Below are 22277 nucleotides of genomic sequence, written 5' to 3'. Positions count from 1 at the left end.
GAGCGTACACAATAAGGAAGGATTTTGAATCCCGGGTAAGACTCATACCAGCCACACCAATCACACCATATAACTTGTGATCTAAACCGAGTTAACAGCATGATAACAGAGGAGCCTCTAGAAAAGATGGCTCACTACAGCAATAACCCGATTTTTTTGGTAACAATAACTATGTACCAGTATTGCAGACAATCCGCACTTGGGATGGGCGCCCAGCATCCACTACGGACTACGAAAAATAGAATTATCGGTAAGTAAATTCTTATTTTCTCTAACGTCCTAAGTGGATGCTGGGGACTCCGTAAGGACCATGGGGATTATACCAAAGCTCCCAAACGGGCGGGAGAGTGCGGATGACTCTGCAGCACCAAATGAGAGAACTCCAGGTCCTCAGCCAGGGTATCAAATTTGTAGAATTTTACAAACGTATTTGCTCCTGACCAAGTAGCTGCTCGGCAAAGTTGTAAAGCCGAGACCCCTCGGGCAGCCGCCCAAGATGAGCCCACCTTCCTTGTGGAATGGGCTTTTACAGATTTTGGCTGTGGCAGGCCTGCCACAGAATGTGCAAGCTGAATTGTACTACAAATCCAACGAGCAATAGTCTGCTTAGAAGCAGGAGCACCCAGCTTGTTGGGTGCATACAGAATAAACAACGAGTCAGATTTTCTGACTCCAGCCGTCCTGGAAACCTATATTTCCAGGGCTCTGACAACGTCTAGCAACTTGGAGTCCTCCAAGTCCCTAGTAGCCGCAGGCACCACAATAGGTTGATTCAGGTGAAACGCTGAAATCCACCTTAGGGAGAAACTGAGGACAAGTCCTCAATTCCCCCTGTCCGAATGGAAAATCAGATGAGGGCTTTTACAGGATAAAGCCGCCAATTCTGACACGCACCTGGCCCAGGCCAGGGCCAACAGCATGACCACTTTCCATGTGAGATATTTTAACTCCACATATTTAAGTGGTTCAAACCAATGTGACTTTTGGATCCCAAAAACTACATTTAGATCCCAAGGTGCCACTGGAGGCACAAAAGGAGGCTGTATATACAGTACCCCTTTCACAAACGTCTGAACTTCAGGGACTGAAGCTAGTTCTTTTTGGAAGAAAATTGACAGGGCCGAAATTTGAACCTTAATGGAACCCCATTTCAGGCCCATAGACACTCCTGTTTGCAGGAAATGTAGGAATTGACCTGGTTGAAAATTCCTCCGTCGGGGCCTTACTGTCCTCGCACCACGCAACATATTTTCGCCAAATGCGGTGATAATGTTTTGCGGTTATATATTTCCTGGCTTTGATCAGGATAGGGATGACTTCATCCGGAATGCCTTTTTCCTTCAGGATCCGGCGTTCAACCGCCCTGCCGTTAAACGCAGCCGCGGTAAGTCTTGGAACAGACAGGGTCCTTGCTGGAGCAGGTCCCTTCTTAGATCCTCCGTGAGCCTCTCTTGAAGTTCCGGTTACCAAGTCCTTCTTGGCCAAACCGGAGCCACGAATATAGTGCTTACTCCTCTCCATCTTATAATTCTCAGTACCTTGGTTATGAGAGGCAGAGGAGGGAACACATACACTGACTGGTACACCCACTGTGTTACCAGAGCGTCTACAGCTATTGCCTGAGGGTCCCTTGACCTGGCGCAATACTTGTCGAGTTTTATAAACATGTGGAAGACTTCTGGGTGAAGTCCCCACTCTCCCGAGTGGAGGTCGTGCTGAGGAAGTCTGCTTCCCAGTTGTCCACTCCCGGAATGAATACTGCTGACAGTGCTATCACATGATTTTCCGCCCAGCGAAGAATCCTTGCAGCTTCTGCCATTGCCCTTCTGCTTCTTGTGTCACCCTGTCTGTTTACGTGGGTGACTGCCGTGATGTTGTCCGAATGGATCAACTCCGGGTGACCTTGAAGCAGAGGTCTTGCTGAGCTTAGAGCATTGTAAATGGCCCTTAGCTTCAGGATATTTATGTGAAGTGATGTCTCCAGGCTTGACCATAAGCTCTGGAAATTCCTTCCCTGTGTGACTGCTCCCCAGCCTCGCAGGCTGGCATCCGTGGTCACCAGGACCCAGTCCTGAATGTGCGGCCCTCTAGAAGATGAGCACTCTGCAACCACCACAGGAGAGACACCCTTGTGCTTGGTGACAGGGTTATCCGCTGATGCATCTGAAGATGCGACCCAGACCATTTGTCCAGCAGGTCCCACTGGAAAGTTCTTGCGTGGAATCTGCCGCATGGGATTGCTTCATAGGAAGCCACCATTTTTCCCAGAACCATTTCATTGATGTACTGAGACTTGGCTCGGTTATAGGAGGTTCCCGACTAGCTCGGATAACTCCCTGACTTTCTCCTCCGGGAGAAAATCCTTTTTCTGAACTGTGTCCAGGATCATCCCTAAGAACAGAAGACGAGTCGTCGGAATCAGCTGCGATTTTGGAATATTGAGAATCCAATCGTGCTGCCGCAACACTACCTGAGATAGTGCTACACCGACCTCCAACTGTTCCCTGGATCTTACCCTTATCAGGGAATCGTCCAAGTAAGGGATAACTAAAATTCCCTTCGTTCGAAGGAGTATCATCATTTCGGCCATTACCTTGGTAAAGACCCGGGGTGCCGTGGACCATCCATACGGCAGCGTCTGAACTGATAGTGACAGTTCTGTACCATAAACCTGAGGTACCCTTGGTGAGAAGGGTAAATTGGGACATGAAGGTAAGCATCCTTGATGTCCCGAGACATCATGTAGTCCCCTTCTTCCAGGTTAGCAATCACTGCTCTGAGTGACTCAATCTTGAATTTGAACCTCTGTATGTAAGTGTTCAAAGATTTTAGATTTAGAATCGGTCTCACCGAGCCGTCCGGCTTCGGTACCACAACAGTGTGGAATAATACCCCGTTCCCTGTTGCAGGAGGGGTACCTTGATTATCACCTGCTGGGAATACAGCTTGTGAATGGCTTCCAAAACTGTCTCCCTGTCAGAAGGAGACATCGGTAAAGCCGACTTTAGGAAACGGCGAGGGGGAGACGTCTCGAATTCCAATTTGTACCCCTGAGATATCACCTGAAGGATCCAGGGGTCTACTTGTGAGTGAGCCCACTGCGCGCTGAAATTCATTGAGACGGGCCCCCACCGTGCCTGATTCTGCTTGTAAAGCCCCAGCGTCATACTGAGGGCTTGGCAGAGGCGGGAGAGGGTTTCTGTTCCCGGGAACTGGCTGATTTCTGCAGCCTTTTTCCTCTCCCTCTGTTACGGGGCAGAAATGAGGAACCTTTCGCCCGCTTGCCCACGAAAAGACTGCGCCTGATAATACGGCGTCTTCTCATGTTGAGAGGCGACCTGGGGTACAAACGTGGATTTCCCAGCTGTTGCCGTGGCCACCAGGTCTGAAAAGACCGACCCCAAATAACTCCTCCCCTTAATAAGGCAATACTTCCAAATGCCGTTTGGAATCCGCATCACCTGACCACTGTCGTGTCCATAACCCTCTACTGGTAGAAATGGACAACGCACTTAGACTTGATGCCAGTCGGCAAATATTCCGCTGTGCATCACGCATATATAGAAATGCATCTTTCAAATGCTCTATAGGCAATAATATACTGTCCCTATCTAGGGTATCAATATTTTCAGTCAGGGAATCCGACCACGCCAACCCAGCACTGCACATCCAGGCTGAGGCGATTGCTGGTCGCAGTATAACACCAGTATGTGTGTAAATACATTTTAGGATACCCTCCTGCTTTCTATCAGCAGGATCCTTAAGGGCGGCCATCTCAGGAGAGGGTAGAGCCCTTGTTCTTACAAGCGTGTGAGCGCTTTATCCACCCTAGGGGGTGTTTCCCAACGCACCCTAACCTCTGGCGGGAAAGGATATAATGCCAATAACATTTTAGAAATTATCAGTTGTTATCGGGGGAAACCCACGCATCATCACACACCTCATTTAATTTCTCAGATTCAGGAAAACTACAGGTAGTTTTTCCTCACCGAACATAATACCCCTTTTTGGTGGTACTCGTATTATCAGAAATGTGTAAAACATTTTTCATTGCCTCAATCATGTAACGTGTGGCCCTACTGGAAGTCACATTTGTCTCTTCACCGTCGACACTGAAGTCAGTATCCGTGTCGGCGTCTATATCTGCCATCTGAGGTAACGGGCGCTTTAGAGCCCCTGACGGCCTATGAGACGTCTGGACAGGCACAAGCCGAGTAGCCGGCTGTCTCATGTCAACCACTGTCTTTTATACAGAGCTGACACTGTCACGTAATTCCTTCCAACAGTTCATCCACTCAGGTGTCGACCCCCTAGGGGGTGACATCACTATTACAGGCAATCTGCTCCGTCTCCACATCATTTTTCTCCTCATACATGTCGACACAAACGTACCGACACACAGCACACACACAGGGAATGCTCTGATAGAGGACAGGACCCCACTAGCCCTTTGGGGAGACAGAGGGAGAGTTTGCCAGCACACACCAGAGCGCTATATATATACACAGGGATAACCTTATATAAGTGTTTTTTCCCTTATAGCTGCTGTATTGTTAATACTGCGCCTAATTAGTGCCCCCCTCTCTTTTTTAACCCTTTCTGTAGTGTAGTGACTGCAGGGGAGAGCCAGGGGAGCTTCCCTCCAACTGAGCTGTGAGGGAAAATGGCGCCAGTGTGCTGAGGAGATAGGCTCCGCCCCTTTTTCGCTGACTTTTCTCCTGCTTTTTTATGGATTCTGGCAGGGGTTAAAATTCATCCATATAGCCCTGGGGGCTATATGTGATGTATTTTCGCCAGCCAAGGTGTTTTTATTGCTGCTCAGGGCGCCCCCCCCTAGCGCCCTGCACCCTCAGTGACCGAAGTGTGAAGTGTGCTGAGGAGCAATGGCGCACAGCTGCAGTGCTGTGCGCTACCTTGGTGAAGACAGGACGTCTTCTGCCGCCGATTTTCCGGACCTCTTCTGTCTTCTGGCTCTGTAAGGGGGCCGGCGGCGCGGCTCTGGGACCCATCCATGGCTGGGCCTGTGATCGTCCCTCTGGAGCTAATGTCCAGTAGCCTAAGAAGCCCAATCCACTCTGCACGCAGGTGAGTTCGCTTCTTCTCCCCTTAGTCCCTCGATGCAGTGAGCCTGTTGCCAGCAGGTCTCACTGAAAATAAAAAACCTAAAACTAAACTTTTCACTAAGCAGCTCAGGAGAGCCACCTAGTGTGCACCCTTCTCGTTCAGGCACAAAAACCTAACTGAGGCTTGGAGGAGGGTCATAGGGGGAGGAGCCAGTGCACACCAGGTAGTTCTAAAGCTTTACTTTTGTGCCCAGTCTCCTGCGGAGCCGCTATTCCCCATGGTCCTTACGGAGTCCCCAGCATCCACTTAGGACGTTAGAGAAATCGGTGTGAAGGCACGTCTTCGAACTCCAGTTTGCACCTTTGGGTCACAATTCCTAGCACCCAAGGATCCAGGTCCGACTGAACCCAGACCTGGCTGAAGAGCCGAAGACGTGCCCCCACCGGTGCGGACCCCCGCACGGGAGCCCCAGCGTCATGTGGTGGATTTGGCAGTAGCGGAGAGGACTTTTGCTCCTGGGAACTAGCCGTAGCTGGTGTTCTTTTCCCGATTCCTCTACCTCTGACGAGGAAAGATGAACCACGCCCCTTTCTGAATTTATGAGACCGAAAGGACTGCATCTGGTACTGAGGCGTTTTCTTTTGCTGTGGGGGAACAAAAGGCAAAAAAGACTTACCCGCGGTAGCTGTGGAAACCAGGTCCGCGAGGCCCTCCCCAAACAACACTTCACCTTTGTAAGGCAGAGCCTCCATAAGTCTCTTGGAGTCAGCATCACCAGTCCATTGATGGGTCCACAGCGACCTCCTAGCTGAAATTGCCATTGCATTGGCCCTTGATCCCAAGAGGCCAATATCCCTCGCAGCCTCCCTTAGGTATAACGCTGCGTCTTTTATGTGACCCAAAGTTAACAGAACAGTATCCCTGTCGAGGGTGTCCATGTCAGATGACAAGTTATCTGCCCAAGCTGCAATAGCGCTACTCACCCATGCCAACGCAACTGCCGGTCTGAGGAGGGCTCCCGTAGTCGCATAAATTGATTTTAAAGTGGTTTCCTGTTTGCGGTCCACAGGATCCTTTAGTGTTGCCGTGTCCGGGGACGGTAGGGCCACTTTTTTGGATAACCGCGTCAAGGCTTTATCCACCGAGGGAGAGGATTCCCACCGTAACCTGTCCTGTGAGGGGAAAGGATACACCATAATAATTCTCTTGGGAACCTGCAGCCTCTTGTCTGGAGTTTCCCAAGCCTTTTCAAATAGCATGTTCAGTTCATGAGATGGGGGAAACGTTACCTCAGGTATCTTCTCTTTAAACATACAGAGCCTCGTGTCAGGGGCAGAAGGGTCCTCTGTGATATGTAATACATCCCTTATTGCTACAATCATGTACTGAATACTCTTGGCCACCCTCATCATAGTCGACACTGGAGTCGGAATCCGTGTCGGTATCAGTGTCTGCTATCTGGGTAAAGGGACGTTTCTGTGACCCTGATGGATTCCGAGACACAGCAATATCCATGGATTGACTCCACGCTTGGTTCTGAGACTCAGCTTTGTCCAATCTTTTATGCAATAAAGCCACACTTGCATTCAAAACATTCCACATGTCTACCCAATCAGCAGCCGGTGGTGCCGACGCAGTCACTATCACATTTTGCTCCTCTTCCTCCCTCGAATAGCCTTCCGCCTCAGACATGTCAACACACACGTACTGACACCCACACACACTGAATTATAGGAGACAGACCCACAAGGAGGTCCTTTGGATAGACAGAGAGGAAGTTTGCCAGCTCACACCCAACGCCGCCACAGTCTGAAATATAACAATACCCCAGACCTGTATAGCGATAATAAGAATTTACTTACCGATAATTCTATTTCTCGGAGTCCGTAGTGGATGCTGGGGTTCCTGAAAGGACCATGGGGAATAGCGGCTCCGCAGGAGACAGGGCACAAAAGTAAAGCTTTTACAGGTCAGGTGGTGTGTACTGGCTCCTCCCCCTATGACCCTCCTCCAGACTCCAGTTAGGTACTGTGCCCGGACGAGCGTACACAATAAGGGAGGATTTTGAATCCCGGGTAAGACTCATACCAGCCACACCAATCACACCGTACAACTTGTGATCTAAACCCAGTTAACAGTATGATAACAGAGGAGCCTCTGAAAGATGGCTTCCTAAACAATAACCCGAATTAGTTAACAATAACTATGTACAAGTATTGCAGATAATCCGCACTTGGGATGGGCGCCCAGCATCCACTACGGACTCCGAGAAATAGAATTATCGGTAAGTAAATTCTTATTTTCTCTATCGTCCTAAGTGGATGCTGGGGTTCCTGAAAGGACCATGGGGATTATACCAAAGCTCCCAAACGGGCGGGAGAGTGCGGATGACTCTGCAGCACCGAATGAGAGAACTCCAGGTCCTCCTTTTCCAGGGTATCAAATTTGTAAAAATTTACAAACGTGTTCTCCCCTGACCACGTAGCTGCTCGGCAGAGTAGTAATGCCGAGACCCCTCGGGCAGCCGCCCAAGATGAGCCCACCTTCCTTGCGGAATGGGCCTTAACAGATTTAGGCTGTGGCAGGCCTGCCACAGAATGTACAAGTTGAAATTTGTTACCAATCCAACGAGCAATCGACTGCTTAGAAGCAGGTGCACCCAACTTGTTGGGTGCATACAGTATAAACAGCGAGTCAGATTTTCTGACTCCAGCCGTCCTTTAAATGTATATTTTTAAGGCTCTGACAACGTCCAACAACTTGGAGTCCTTCAAGTCGTCTGTAGCCGCAGGCACTACAATAGGCTGGTTCAGGTGAAACGCTGATACCACCTTAGGGAGAAAATGCGGACGCGTCCGCAGCTCTGCCCTATGTCGAATGGAAAATTAAATAAGGGCTTTTATAAAACAAAGCCGCCAGTTCAGATACTCTCCCGGCCGAAGCCAGGGCCAGTAACATAGTCACTTTCCATGTGAGATATATCAAATCCACCTTCTCTAGTGGTTCAAACCAATTTGATTTGAGGAAATCTAAAACTACATTTAGATCCCACGGTGCCACCTTAGGCACCACAGGAGGCTGTATATGCAGTACTCCTTTGATAAAAATCTGGACCTCAGGGACTGAGGCCAATTCTTTTTGGAAGAATATTGATAGGGCCGAAATTTGAACCTTAATAGATCCCAATTTGAGACCCATAGACAATCCTGATTGCAGGAAATGTAGGAAAACGACCCAGTTGAAATTCCTCCATCGGAGCACTCCGCTGCTCGCACCACGCAACATATTTTCGCCAAATACGGCGATAATGCTTCGCGGTGACTTCCTTCCTTGCCTTTATCAAGGTAGGAATGACGTCTTCTGGAATGCCTTTTCCTTTTAGGATCTGGCATTCAAACGCCATGCCGTCAAACGCAGCCGCGGTAAGTCTTGAAAAAGACAAGTACCCTGCTGAAGCAGGTCCCTTCTCAGAAGTAGAGGCCACGGATCGTCCGTGACCATCTCTTGAAGTTCCGGGTACCAAGTCCTTCTTGGCCAATCCGGAGCCACTAGTCTTACTCCACTTTGCCGTATAATCCTCAATACCTTTGGTATGAGAGGCAGAGGAGGAAACACATATACCGACTGGTACACCCACGGTGTTACCAGCGCGTCCACAGCTATTGCCTGCGGATCTCTTGACCTGGCGCAATACCTGTCCAGTGTTTTGTTGAGGCGAGACGCCATCATGTCCACCATTGGTTTTACCCAACGGTTTAATAGCATGTGGAAAACTTCTGGATGAAGTCTCCACTCTCCCGGGTGAAGGTCGTGTCTGCTGAGGAAGTCTGCTTCCCAGTTGTCCACGCCCGGGATGAATACTGCTGACAGTGCTATCACGTGATTCTCCGCCCAGCGAAGGATCCTGGCAGCTTCTGCCATTGCCCTCCTGCTTCTTGTGCCGCCCTGTCTGTTTACATGGGCGACTGCCGTGATGTTGTCCGACTGGATCAACACCGGTCTTCCTTGAAGCAGAGGTTCCGCCTGGCTTAGAGCATTGTAGATTGCTCTTAGTTCCAGAATGCTTATGTGAAGAGACTTTTTCAGGCTCGACCACACTCCCTGGAAATTTCTTCCCTGTGTGACTGCTCCCCAGCCTCTCTGGCTGGCACCCGTGGTCACCAGGATCCAATCCTGCATGCCGAATCTGCGGCCCTCCAATAGATGAGCCTCCTGCAACCACCACAGAAGGGATACCCTTGTCCTCGGCGACAGGGTTATCCGCAGGTGCATCTGAAGATGCGACCCTGACCATTTGTCCAACAGATCCCTTTGCATGGAATCTGCCGAAAGGGATTGCTTCGTAAGAAGCTACCATTTTTTCCCAGGACTCTTGTGCATTGATGTACAGACACCTTTCCTGGTTTTAGGAGGTTCCTGACCAGGTCAGATAACTCCTTGGCTTTTTCTTCGGGAAGAAAAACCTTTTCTGAACTGTGTCCAGAATCATCCCCAGGAACAGCAGACGAGTTGTCGGCATTAATTGGGATTTTGGAATATTCAGAATCCATCCGTGCTGCTTTAGCACCTCTTGAGATAGTGCTAAACCCATCTCTAGCTGTTCTCTGGACCTTGCCCTTATTAGGAGATCGTCCAAGTATGGGATAATTAATACGCCTTTTCTTCGAAGAAGAAATATTATCTCGGCCATTACCTTTGTAAAGACCCGAGGTGCCGTGGACAAACCAAACGGCAGCGTCTGAAACTGATAGTGACAGTTTTGTACAACGAACCTGAGGTACCCCTGGTGTGAGGGGTAATTGGAACGTGGAGATACGCATCCTTGATGTCCAAGGATACCATAAAGTCCCCTTCTTCCAGGTTCGCTATCACTGCTCTGAGTGACTCCATCTTGAACTTGAACTTCTTTATGTACAGGTTCAAGGACTTCAGATTTAGAATAGGCCTTACCGAGCCATCCGGCTTCGGTACCACAAAAAGAGTGGAATAATACCCCTTCCCTTGTTGTAGAAGAGGTACCTTGACTATCACCTGCTGAGAATACAGCTTGTGAATGGCTTCCAAAACCGTCTCCCTTTCTGAGGGGGACGTTGGTAAAGCAGACTTCAGGAAACGGCGAGGTGGCTCTGTCTCTAATTTCAACCTGTACCCCTGAGATATTATCTGCAGGATCCAGGGATTTACCTGCGAGTGAGCCCACTGCGCGCTGTAATTCTTGAGACGACCGCCTACCGCCCCCGAGTCCGCTTGCGAAGCCCCAGCGTCATGCTGAGGCTTTTGTAGAAGCCGGGGAGGGCTTCTGTTCCTGGGAAGGAGCTGCCTGTTGCTGTCTCTTCCCTCGTCCTCTGCCTCGTGGCAGATATGAATAGCCCTTTGCTCTCTTATTTTTAAAGGAACGAAAAGGCTGCGGTTGAAAGGTCGGTGCCTTTTTCTGTTGGGGAGTGACTTGAGGTAGAAAGGTGGATTTCCCGGCCGTAGCCGTGGCCACCAAATCCGATAGACCGACCCCAAATAACTCCTCTACGCATCGCCTGTCCACTGTCGTGTCCATAAAGCTCTTCTGGCCGAAATGGACATAGCACTTACCCGTGATGCCAGTGTGCAGATATCTCTCTGTGCATCACGCATATAAAGAAATGCATCCTTTATTTGTTCTAACGACAGTAAAATATTGTCCCTGTCCAGGGTATCAATATTTTCGATCAGGGACTCTGACCAAACTACCCCAGCACTGCACATCCAGGCAGTCGCCATAGCTGGTCGTAGTATAACACCTGCATGTGTGTATATACCTTTTTGGATATTTTCCATCCTCCTATCTGATGGATCTTTAAGTGCGGCCGTCTCAGGAGAGGGTAACGCCACTTGTTTTGATAAGCGTGTTAGCGCTTTGTCCACCCTAGGAGGTGTTTCCCAGCGCTCCCTAACCTCTGGCGGGAAAGGGTATAAAGCCAATAACTTCTTTGAAATTAGCAGTTTTTTATCGGGGCACCCCACGCTACATCACACACGTCATTTAATTCTTCTGATTCGGTAAAAACTACTGGTAGTTTTTTCACACCCCACATAATACCCTGTTTAGTGGTACCTGTAGTATCAGCTAAATGTAACATCTCCTTTATTGCCAAAATCATATAACGTGTGGCCCTTTTGGAAAATACGGTTGATTCGTCACCTTCACTACCGGAATCAGTGCCTGTGTCTGGGTCTGTGTCGACCGACTGAGGCAAGGGGCGTTTTACAGCCCCTGACGGTGTTTGAGGCGCCTGGACAGGCACTAAGTGAGTGTCCGGCCGCCTCATGTCGGCAAACGACTGCTTAAGCGAGTTGACGCTATCCCGTAATTCCACAAATAAAGGCATCCATTCTGGTGTCGACCCCCTAGAAGGTGACATCCTCATATTTGGCAATTGCTCCGCCTCCACACCAATAACGTCCTCATACATGTCGACACACACGTACCGACACACAGCAGACACACAGGGAATGCTCTATACGAAGACAGGACCCACTAGCCCTTTGGGGAGACAGAGGGAGAGTCTGCCAGCACACACCAAAAAAGCGCTATATATGACAGGGATAGCCTTAGGATTAAGTGCTCCCTTATAGCTGCTTTTATATTAATATATTGCCATTTATTTTGCCCCCCCTCTCTGTTATACCCTGTTTCTGTAGTGCAGTGCAGGGGAGAGACCTGGGAGCCTTCCTGACCAGCGGAGCTGTGACAGAAAATGGCGCCGTGTGCTGAGGAGATAGGCCCCGCCCCTTTTCCGGCGGGCTCGTCTCCCGCTATTTAGTACATTTAGGCAGGGGTAAATATCTCCATATAGCCTCTGGGGCTATATGTGAGGTATTTTTAGCCTTTTTAAAGGTTTACATTTGCCTCCCAGGGCGCCCCCCCCCCAGCGCCCTGCACCCTCAGTGACTGCCGTGTGAAGTGTGCTGAGAGGAAAATGGCGCACAGCTGCAGTGCTGTGCGCTACCTTAAGAAGACTGCAGGAGTCTTCAGCCGCCGATTCTGGACCTCTTCTTGCTTCAGCATCTGTGAGGGGGCCGGCGGCGTGGCTCCGGTGACCATCCAGGCTGTACCTGTGATCGTCCCTCTGGAGCTTCATGTCCAGTAGCCAAGAAGCCAATCCATCCTGCACGCAGGTGAGTTCACTTCTTCTCCCCTCTGTCCCTCGTTGCAGTGATCCTGTTGCCAGCAGGAAGCACTGTAAAATAAAAAACCTAAGCTAAACTCTCTAAGCAGCTCTTTATGAGAGCCACCTAGAATTGCACCCTTCTCGGCCGGGCACAAAAATCTAACTGGAGTCTGGAGGAGGGTCATAGGGGGAGGAGCCAGTACACACCACCTGACCTGTAAAAGCTTTACTTTTGTGCCCTGTCTCCTGCGGAGCCGCTATTCCCCATGGTCCTTTCAGGAACCCCAGCATCCACTTAGGACGATAGAGAAATATAGATAGAGAGATATATATATATATATATATATATACACACACACATATACATATACACACACACATATATACACACATATACACACACACACACATATACACACACACACACATATATACACACACATATATACACTGCTCAAAAAAATAAAGGGAACACTTAAACAACACATCCTAGATCTGAATGAATTAAATATTCTTATTAAATACTTTGTTCTTTACATAGTTGAATGTGCTAACAAAATCACACAAAAATTATCAATGGAAATCAAATTTATTAACCCATGGAGGTCTGGATTTGGAGTCACACTCAAAATGAAAGTGGAAAAACACACTACAGGCTGATCCAACTTTGATGTAATGTCCTTAAACAAGTCAAAATGAGGCTCAGTAGTGTGTGTGGCCTCCACGTGCCTGTATGACCTCCCTACACCGCCTGGGCATGCTACTGATGAGGTGGCGGATGGTCTCCTGAGGGATCTCCTCCCAGACCTGGGCTAAAGCATCCACCAACTCCTGGACAGTCTGTGGTGCAACGTGGCATTGGTGGATGGAGCGAGACATGATGTCCCATATGTGCTCAATTGGATTCAGGTCTGGGGAACGGGCGGGCCAGTCCATAGCATCAATGCCTTTGTCTTGCAGGAACTGCTGACACACTCCAGCCACATGAGGTCTAGCATTGTCTTGCATTAGGAGGAACCCAGGGCCAACCGCACCAGCATATGGTCTCACAAGGGGTCTGAGGATCTCATCTCAGTACCTAATGGCAGTCAGGCTACCTCTGGCGAGCACATGGAGGGCTGTGCAGCCCCCCAAAGAAATGCCACCCCACACCATTACTGACCCACTGCCAAACCGGTCATGCTGGAGGATGTTGCAGGCAGCAGAACGTTCTCCTTGGCGTCTCCAGACTCTGTCACATGTGCTCAGTGAGAACCTGCTTTCATCTGTGAAGAGCACAGGGCGCCAGTGGCGAATTTGCCAATCTTGGTGTTCTCTGGCAAATGCCAAACGTCCTGCACGGTGTTGGGCTGTAAGTACAACCCCCACCTGTGGATGTCGGACCCTCATACCACCCTCATGGAGTCTGTTTCTGATCGTTTGAGTAGACACATGCACATTTGTGGCTTGCTGGAGGTCATTTTGCAGGGCTCTGGCAGTGCTCCTCCTGTTCCTCCTTGCACAAAGGCGGAGGTAGCGGTCCTGCTGCTGGGTTGTTGCCCTCCTACGGCCTCCTCCACGTCTCCTGATGTACTGGCCTGTCTCCTGGTAGCGCCTCCATGCTCTGGACACTACGCTGACAGACACAGCAAACCTTCTTGCCACAGCTCGCATTGATGTGCCATCCTGGATGAGCTGCACTACCTGATCCACTTGTGTGGGTTGTAGGGAGGTCATACTGGCACGTGGAGGCCACACACACTACTGAGCCTCATTTTGACTTGTTTTAAGGACATTACATCAAAGTTGGATCAGCCTGTAGTGTGTTTTTCCACTTTTATTTTGAGTGTGACTCCAAATCCAGACCTCCGTAGATTAATAAATTTGATTTCCATTGATAATTTGTGTGTGATTTTGTTGTCAGCACATTCAACTATGTAAAGAACAAAGTATTTAATAAGAGTATTTCATTCATTCAGATCTAGGATGTGTTATTTTAGTGTTCCCTTTATTTTTTTGAGCTGTATATATATATATCTATATCTCTCTCTCAAATCAGCACCATATATTGTGCCCCCCCGTTTTGCACCCTGTTACTTGTAGATATCAGGGCAGGGCCCCGGAGCAGCATCTCTGCAGCCAAGCTATGGAGAAAAAATGGCGCTGGTTAGAGCTGAGGGACGAAGCCCCGCCCCCTCGACGGCGGGCTTAGTTCCCGCTAATATTTATACTGGCGGGGGTTTTAAATACCCTGTAATGCAGTGTATATAGCTTGCCAGTCGTTTTTATGAGGTAATCTTTGCTGCCCAGGGCGCCCCCCCTGCGCCCTTGCAGTGCCTCGTGTGTGTGTGGGAGCAAAGGCGCGCAGCGCGACCGCTGCGTGGTACCTTCCAAAGCTCTGATGTCTCCTGCCGCCTGTAAAGTCTTCTTTCTTCCTATACTCACCCGGCTTCTATCTTCCGGCTCTGTGAGGAGGACGGCGGCGCGGCTCCGGGAACGAACAGCTAGACGACACCAGTGTTCAGACCCTCTGGAGCTAATGGTGTCCAGTAGCCTAAGAAGCAGAGCCCATCAGTCCAGGAACGTGGGTCTGCTTCTCTCCCCTCAGTCCCACGAAGCAGGGAGTCTGTTGCCAGCAGTGCCCCCTGAACATAAAAAACCTAACAAAGTCTATTTTCTAGAGAAACTCAGTAGAGCTCCCCTAGTGTGTGACCAGTCTCCTCTGGGCACAGGATCTAACTGGAGTCTGGAGGAGGGGCATAGAGGGAGGAGCCAGTTCACGCCCATTAAAGGTCTTAAAGTGCCCATGTCTCCTGCGGAGCCCATCTATACCCCATGGTCCTTACGGAGTCCCCAGCATCCTCTAGGACGTAAGAGAAATATAAATGCTTCCACAGGGATTACAGAGAATTGGACACTTTCCTATGAAACTTCCGCTGAAGACACCAAATGCAGAAAGATGGATTTTAGTCACTCTTGTACCCACCTGTGGATCCCAGCCTGTCACTGCCGATCTCTGGGATGGTGCTTGGGGGTCCTCTACAAGTGAAGAAGATGGACTGTCGGGGAACACCTGGGGGGGGGAGGAGAAGGCAGACACTAAGTAATGGAATCCATTTCCCGACATGGAAATCACAGACGACATCTATCCCACAGACCTAGCTGCATAGGCTCCTGGGCACACAGCAGAAAGCTATCCATGTACAAGTATACATAGGGGGTAATTCAGACCTGATCCTTTGCTAGAATTTTTTGCAGCGCTGCGCATGCATCGCAACACGCATCACACGGGTACAAAGCGGATCGTTGCTATGCGATGGGTTTTACGAAGAATCCATTCACACTGCCGATCGCAAGGAGATTGACAGGAAGGAGACGTTTGTGGGTGGCAACAGACCGTTTTCTGGGAGTGTTTGGGAAAACGCAGGCGTGTCCAGGCGTTTGCAGGGCGGGTGTCTTACGTCAATTCCGGGCCCGGACAGGCTGAAGTGATCGCAGCGGCTGAGTAAGTTCTGGGCAACTCAGAAACTGCACAAAGCTTTTTTGTACCGCTCGGCTGCACATCCGATCGCACACTTGCACAGCTAAAATACACTCCCCCAGTGGGCAGCGACTATGCGAACGCAGGACTGCAAAAAACAGTTTGCAAGCGACCAGGTCTGAATTACCCCCATAGTGCTATCTGCCTCTTACTTGGGAGGATATAACTATACGTGTCACAACTTTAACACAGAGTCCAGTCCCGCCCTGTGTCCTCGCTCTATTTGCGCACAAACAGAAATGGGGAACACTCATTAGGAACATGTATTGTCGCCAGTGTCCGGCCACATTCTCCTGTGGTTATAACGGTCAGGATAAAAACCATTTCCTGATAAATTGCTTCTGTACCTATTAACCGTCACAAAACTAACAGATCAGGAGCCAGAACATGTAGATAGTACGGGACGGCAGTCTACACCACCACATCCATTGTCCCTGAGCAGGGAATACTGCACCGTCTGCGGTCACAGGATAGAGGACAGACCTCAGGGACACAGGAGCTGGCCACATGAGGAAGAGATTCCTGTACGTGCGAATGTTCCCACATCTTCCACCACAGCGGTAGGCTGCTCTATAAGTAAGGATCTAATGCCAGCCCCCCCCCGCCATACTTACCAGGTTCCATGTACAAGCCCTCCTGCTCCCCATCCAACGTACAGTGGTGTCCAATAGTAGAGGCTACCAAGTCCTCCAGGGGGGTGAGTTTGGTGTCTATAATTGGGGTGGCCCCAGGAACCGGAGCCACCTTGCTGGCTGTTCTCCGATGGGTAATCTTTCTCTTGACTTCAAGACGTAGGTCCCGCCACTTGTGCTTTAAATCATCAATGGTGCGGGGTGTGTAACCCAGGTCATTAACGTGTGTCTGTATCTGGTTCCACAGCTGGCTTCTCCGTTGGTTCCTACGGGTGGACTCCGTGCGCAGGGCCTCCGACCCGTACAGAGCGCTGAAATGTTTGACTACGTCCTTTACCAGTGTCTCCGTTTCTTCATTGGAGAAATTGGCCTTCCTCTTCCTGCCTGTGAAGGGGCTCGGCCCGAGCGGCTGCAGACCCAAATCTTTGACCTGGACAGTAGTGATGCCGGAGTTCTGCGACGAGGACTCTGTGCTCATCGAAACATCAGTCTCCATCTCCATGGGCTCTTGCTTGGGTTCTAGTTTTGGCTCTAACTTTGGAGAATTTGAGGTGTTCAGGGAGCTGGATGGGGACGTGTCTGAAGAGGAAGTGTCCGAATCCGCCATGGCGGAGGACTCTTGCGTCAGGCGTACAGCGGCCCTGGTGCCTATTCTCCGAACGGGAAGCGTTCCTTCCGACATATGTGCGGCTGGGTTCAAATACTCAACATTACAATCTGATTGTGAAAGTAAAAGAAAAAGTAGATGAGGATTTACTTCAATATACATTAAATAACCCATTCTAATGTAAGGGACAAGCAAACTGGGGGCATCTACAAGGATGAGCAGAGGCAGGCTGAGGACGTTAGTGAGAAGGAGGGGGGGGGCAGGCAGGCAAGGAGCGCCCATGAAAAGGGGGGGGGGGCTGGGGGCATCAGAGAAAGAGGGAGCGGCAGGCTGTGGGAGTCAGTGAGGGGGGGCAGGCAGGCTGTGGGTGCTGTGCCAATTGGGGTGGGGGGGTGGGGGGCATGCAGGCTGAGGACGTTAGTGAGAAGGAGGGGGGCAGGTAAGGAGTGCCCATGAAATGAAGGGGGAGGGGGGAGGCTGGGTGCATCAGAGAAAGAGGGGGCAGGCTGTGGGAGTCAGTGAGGAGGGGGGGGGGGGGCAGGCAGGCTGTGGGAGTCAGTGAGGAGGGGGGGGCAGGCAGGCTGTGGAAGTCAGTGAGGAGGGGGGGGCAGGCAGGCTGTGGGAGTCAGTGAGGATGGGGGGGGGGGGGGAGACAGGCAGGCTGTGGGAGTCAGTGAGGAGGGGGGGGGGGGGACAGGCAGGCTGTGGGAGTCAGTGAGGAGGGGGGGGGGCAGGCAGGCTGTGGGATTCAGTGAGGAGGGGGGGGGGCAGGCAGGCTGTGGGAGTCAGTGAGGAGGGGGGGACGGGGACAGGCAGGCTGTGGGAGTCAGTGAGGATGGGGGGGGCAGGCAGGCTGTGGGAGTCAGTGAGGAGGGGGGGGCAGGCAGGCTGTGGGAGTCAGTGAGGAGGGGGGGCAGGCAGGCTGTGGGAGTCAGTGAGGAGGGGGGGGCAGGCAGGCTGTGGGAGTCAGTGAGGAGGGGGGGGGCAGGCAGGCTGTGGGAGTCAGTGAGGAGGGGGGGGCAGGCAGGCTGTGGGAGTCAGTGAGGAGGGGGGGGCAGGCAGGCTGTGGGAGTCAGTGAGGAGGGGGGGCAGGCAGGCTGTGGGAGTCAGTGAGGAGGGGGGGGACAGGCAGACTGTGGGAGTCAATGAGGAGGGGGGGGGGCAGGCAGGCTGTGGGAGTCAGTGAGGAGGGGGGGGCAGGCAGGCTGTGGGAGTCAGTGAGGAGGGGGGCAGGCTGTGGGAGTCAGTGAGGAGGGGGCAGGCTGTGGGAGTCAGTGAGGAGGGGGCAGGCTGTGGGAGTCAGTGAGGAGGGGGGCAGGCTGTGGGAGTCAGTGAGGAGGGGGGCAGGCTGTGGGAGTCAGTGAGGTGGTGGGGGGGCAGGCAGGCTGTGGGTGCTGTGCCAATGAGGGGGGGGGGGGGGGGGGGGAGAAGGGGGGCATGCAGGCTGCGGACCTTAGTGAGAAGGGGGGGGGGGGCAGGTAAGGAGTGCCCATGAAATGAAGGGGGGGGGGGGGGAGGAGGCTGGGGGTATCAGAGAAAGAGGGGGCGGGCAGGCTGTGGGAGTCAGTGAGGAGGGAGGCAGGCAGGCTGTGGGTGCTGTGACAATGAGAGGGGGGGGGAGAAGGGGGGCAGGCAGGCTGAGGGTGTCAGTGAGTAGGATGGGGGCAGACAGTGATACGGTCACTAGGGCGACGTGCACTTTAAAAAAAAAATTGTTTTTACTTTTTTTATTACTTTTTCATAGGATCCACGTGGACTATGATTGGGAATAGAGAGGCACCGTGCCCGAAGCATGGCGAGCGAACACGGTGCACTAATTGGGGTTCCTAGTCACTTTACGAAGAAAAGGACACCCAAAAAAGTAAAACTCACGTCGACCTAGTGACAATGTCGACTGATAGTGGTGTACCTAATGACCCATACCCCGCAGACAGGCCAGGGGTGGTCTCTCTGGCCTGGGAGTAAGGAGGGGAGGAATCTGTTTGGCGGGCTCAGGACTCGCATGCAGACACAGAACACGTCATGCTGCTTTTTAACCCTTTATTGTGCAGCCAAATCTCTGTCACAATAATGGAAAAGACTTAAAGGTATACAACACATACTGATGGGAGAGTTCTATTTATTCATCAATCAGTGACTTAAGTTGTGAATATGGCAGCATCCTCTGAGCAACGAACAACAAACACTTGAGGCCATCACTGTGCGGAAATTACACGTTGATCACCGACGCATTATAACCCCCCCCCCATGTTACGTCTCCATCTACATCCAGCGACGCTGTGTTGTCGGGGCCCCGCATTCTGACGCCGCAGCTGGGCTGGAAAACGCTGCCGACTGTGGAGATCTTCTGGATGGAAGCGGCGATGACGGTCTGAGAACTTTGTATTTTTATAATGTTTTTCAGTGATCTACACCCGGATGGGGATACAATCACGACACCACCTGTCGGGATCCTGGTGGTCACAATGCCGCCGCCGGATCCCGGCAGGCGGTAAACTGCAGCCGCCGCCAGAATACCGGCACACCAGGGCTACTAGGGTTTCTGCCTCTTGCCCCGCTGCCGGCATACTGGTAACCGGGATCAAGACAGCTGGGATCCCGACCGCCGGTAGTACTCCCCAGGATGTATTCCTGTGCTTTACCCGTGTAACAGACATTAGTGACCCCATCCACCCTCGCCCCGATACAGTCTGTTCTGAGACATGCGCAATGGGAGAGGGAGCTGGGGCACCACTGCTGGGGAACAGACAGAAGGGACTGCAGGAGAGAGGGGCCAGGGTAAGTGGAGGAGACACCTCTATGCTGGTATAACACCCCCCCATCCCTCTAGCGGGGGCAGTTACATTTGACAGCATCTATTATTGAGCCTATCAATTTCCAATGAGCTAGTTACATCACTGAGGCATTGTGCGCCTCGTTCCTCAGTGATGTCAGTAGCTCCACTGGGAGACGGCTATTACATGTATACGGGCTCAGGCTAGGAAATCACTGTCCTAGTGTGTCCGGTATATAGAGTAACGGCAATAAGGGGTAACGAGAACATACTCTGTGTATACAGTACATACATGAAGGCATGTGTCATACACAGGGTCAATATATATATATATATATATATATCCCCTCTACATACAATGATAATACCAGTACATATGTCCCTATCACCCTGTACAGGGAGGAGCTGAACCAGCCTCCCACCACAGTCCTCACTTGGGGCACAGGGAGCCCCCGGCCGGGGCACAGGGATTAGAAACTGCTGGGGCTCTCAGGCTCGGATAGGTGGCCCAATTGGGATGCAGGACATGAAGAGCGGGGATTAGATGCAGGGCCCACAGGCTGGGACTGGGGACCCCAAATGGGGTGCAGGGCCTCTAGGCTGGGATTGGGGGCCCCAGTTGGGGTGCAGGGCCCGCAGGCTGTAATTAGGGGCCCCAGTTGGGGTGCAGGGCCCCCAGACTGGGATTCAGGACTCCCTAATGAGGTGCAGGGCCCCCAGGTTGGGATTGGAGGGCACCAGTTGGGGTGCAGGGCCCGCAGGCTGTAATTAGGGGCCCCAGTTGGGGTGTAGGGCCCGCAGGCTGTAATTAGGGGCCCCAGTTGGCTGTAATTAGGGGCCCCAGTTGGGGTGCAGGGCCCGCAGGCTGTAATTAGGGGCCCCAGTTGGAGTGCAGGCCCTTCAGGCTAGGACTGAGGTCACTGGTTGAGTTGCAGGGAACTAAGGGCGGGATTTGGACCCCCAGTCGGGGTACAGGGATAGAAGGCTGGTACTGGAGCCCGAGTCCATCCCCCGCCTATTGTTCACTCACCGTCCGCTCCCGCGGTGTCTGCAGCCGGCGCTGCTCTCTCAAAGTCCCCCGGGGACAAGGCGTTGAGATCTCCCGGTCAGTGGCGCTCGCGGGTCACAACGGCACCAGCAGCATGCGCCCGGCCACCCGCTCTCTGCTAATGGCTCCCGGCCCAGAGGAAGGAACTGGCGGGATCACTTCCGCTCCCGCCCACAGCGCCACCTGGCGGCCCCTGGCTGTATGGCCGGCTTCCGCCTGCCGCCTCCGCTCACAGCGCCCCTGGCGGCCCCTGGCTGTATGATCTGCTCCCGCCTGCCGCCTCCGCTCACAGCGCCACCTGGCGGCCCCTGGCGACAGTACCGCCTAACAACGCCTTCCAGCTGCAGTGTGGTATTTATGTGCTAAGCCTTAGAGCAGGCATGTCCAGAGCCGGCCCTAACCAATATGATGCCCTAGGCAAGATTTTGGCTGGTGCCCCCCTAGCACCACCGCTGGTTCCGCCTCTGACCTTGCACCTCTTTCCCAGCACCATCACCCCTCACCCATAGCAGTCCTTATTTTGGGGTTTGTACCCCCTATATTTTAAATAGGAACAGTTCGCACATTTAGCGCACAGCCCAAAAAGGGGTGTGATTTTGATGGCAAGTGGCATGGCCACACAATAGTAACCCCAATTCCAATTACGTCACATAGTACTGCAACTTTATTCACATTTTATCATGCAATAGTGTCCATAATTCATATTACATCCCACAGTAGTATCACTTTACCTTATAAACGTTACTCCTCACAGTAGAGCCCCTTATTCACATTACATCACACTGAATTGCTCCTTATTCACATTACACCACACCCTATTGCTCTTTATTCACATTAGATGTGTCAAAGTCAGAAAAATATCCCTATACACGCTGCCATATTTGCACCTCACGCTGGTCCGCGCTGCGCATGCGTGCGCTTTCCCGTGATAGCGCATACCCGCTGATGCGTGCACCCGCTCGCATCGGTATGCGTATTTACGGTAAGGAGTATGTAGTCGTAGCGTGCGACCCAATCGTTACATATTTTCACAATTAATGTAGTTTGTAGACCATGATCCCTTTGATAGATTCTGAAAGTTTGGTTAATATGGAATGTCCCTGAGCGGAGGAATCCCTCTTTGTATTGTGCTAAGGGTCTAACAGGAATCATACAGCAGTGTTTGGTACCCATCGGAAGAGTATTTAAATAGCAATATTCCGGTGTTGGTTTGGAGCGTATTAATCGCTCGTGCGGATAGTTATGGACATAAGAAGTTTATGTCCATTTCTATTATTTACTCATACTCAGGTATGCGGCGGAAAACCTAGTTTCCCACCCACCTGAGCCGTTTGAAATCGTCACAGCCCACCTGTATGAATCACCCTATGACCTTTTGTTATAGTGCGAAGCCGAGTTCCTGCGTCCAATGGACAATGAGGTTGTAGGGACCATTAGATTGCATTGTGTGAGTAGCATAAAAGACGGGCCTGTGGCATCCAGCTTTCA

At 51.6% G+C, this 22277-nt stretch overlaps 1 protein-coding gene across 1 annotated transcript in view; it reads right to left on the bottom strand.

Moving 5' to 3' along the window:
- The window catches only part of LOC134928663 (uncharacterized), a 32934-nt gene extending 11968 nt beyond the window's left edge, over positions 1–20966 (bottom strand). Inside the window, exons 1-3 of the mRNA XM_063924627.1 lie at positions 20772–20966; positions 16344–17078; positions 15175–15261 (exon numbers count right to left, since the gene is read on the bottom strand). Coding sequence (XP_063780697.1) covers positions 15175–15261; positions 16344–17043 — 787 coding nt within the window. The 5' untranslated portion in view covers positions 17044–17078; positions 20772–20966. The remainder of the gene's footprint in view (positions 1–15174; positions 15262–16343; positions 17079–20771) is intronic.
- Positions 20967–22277: the final 1311 nt, after the last annotated feature.

Source organism: Pseudophryne corroboree, chromosome 5, assembly GCF_028390025.1.
Source record: "Pseudophryne corroboree isolate aPseCor3 chromosome 5, aPseCor3.hap2, whole genome shotgun sequence".
Classification (NCBI taxonomy): Eukaryota; Metazoa; Chordata; class Amphibia; order Anura; family Myobatrachidae; genus Pseudophryne; species Pseudophryne corroboree.
This window is presented reverse-complemented; position numbering and strand designations above follow the sequence as displayed.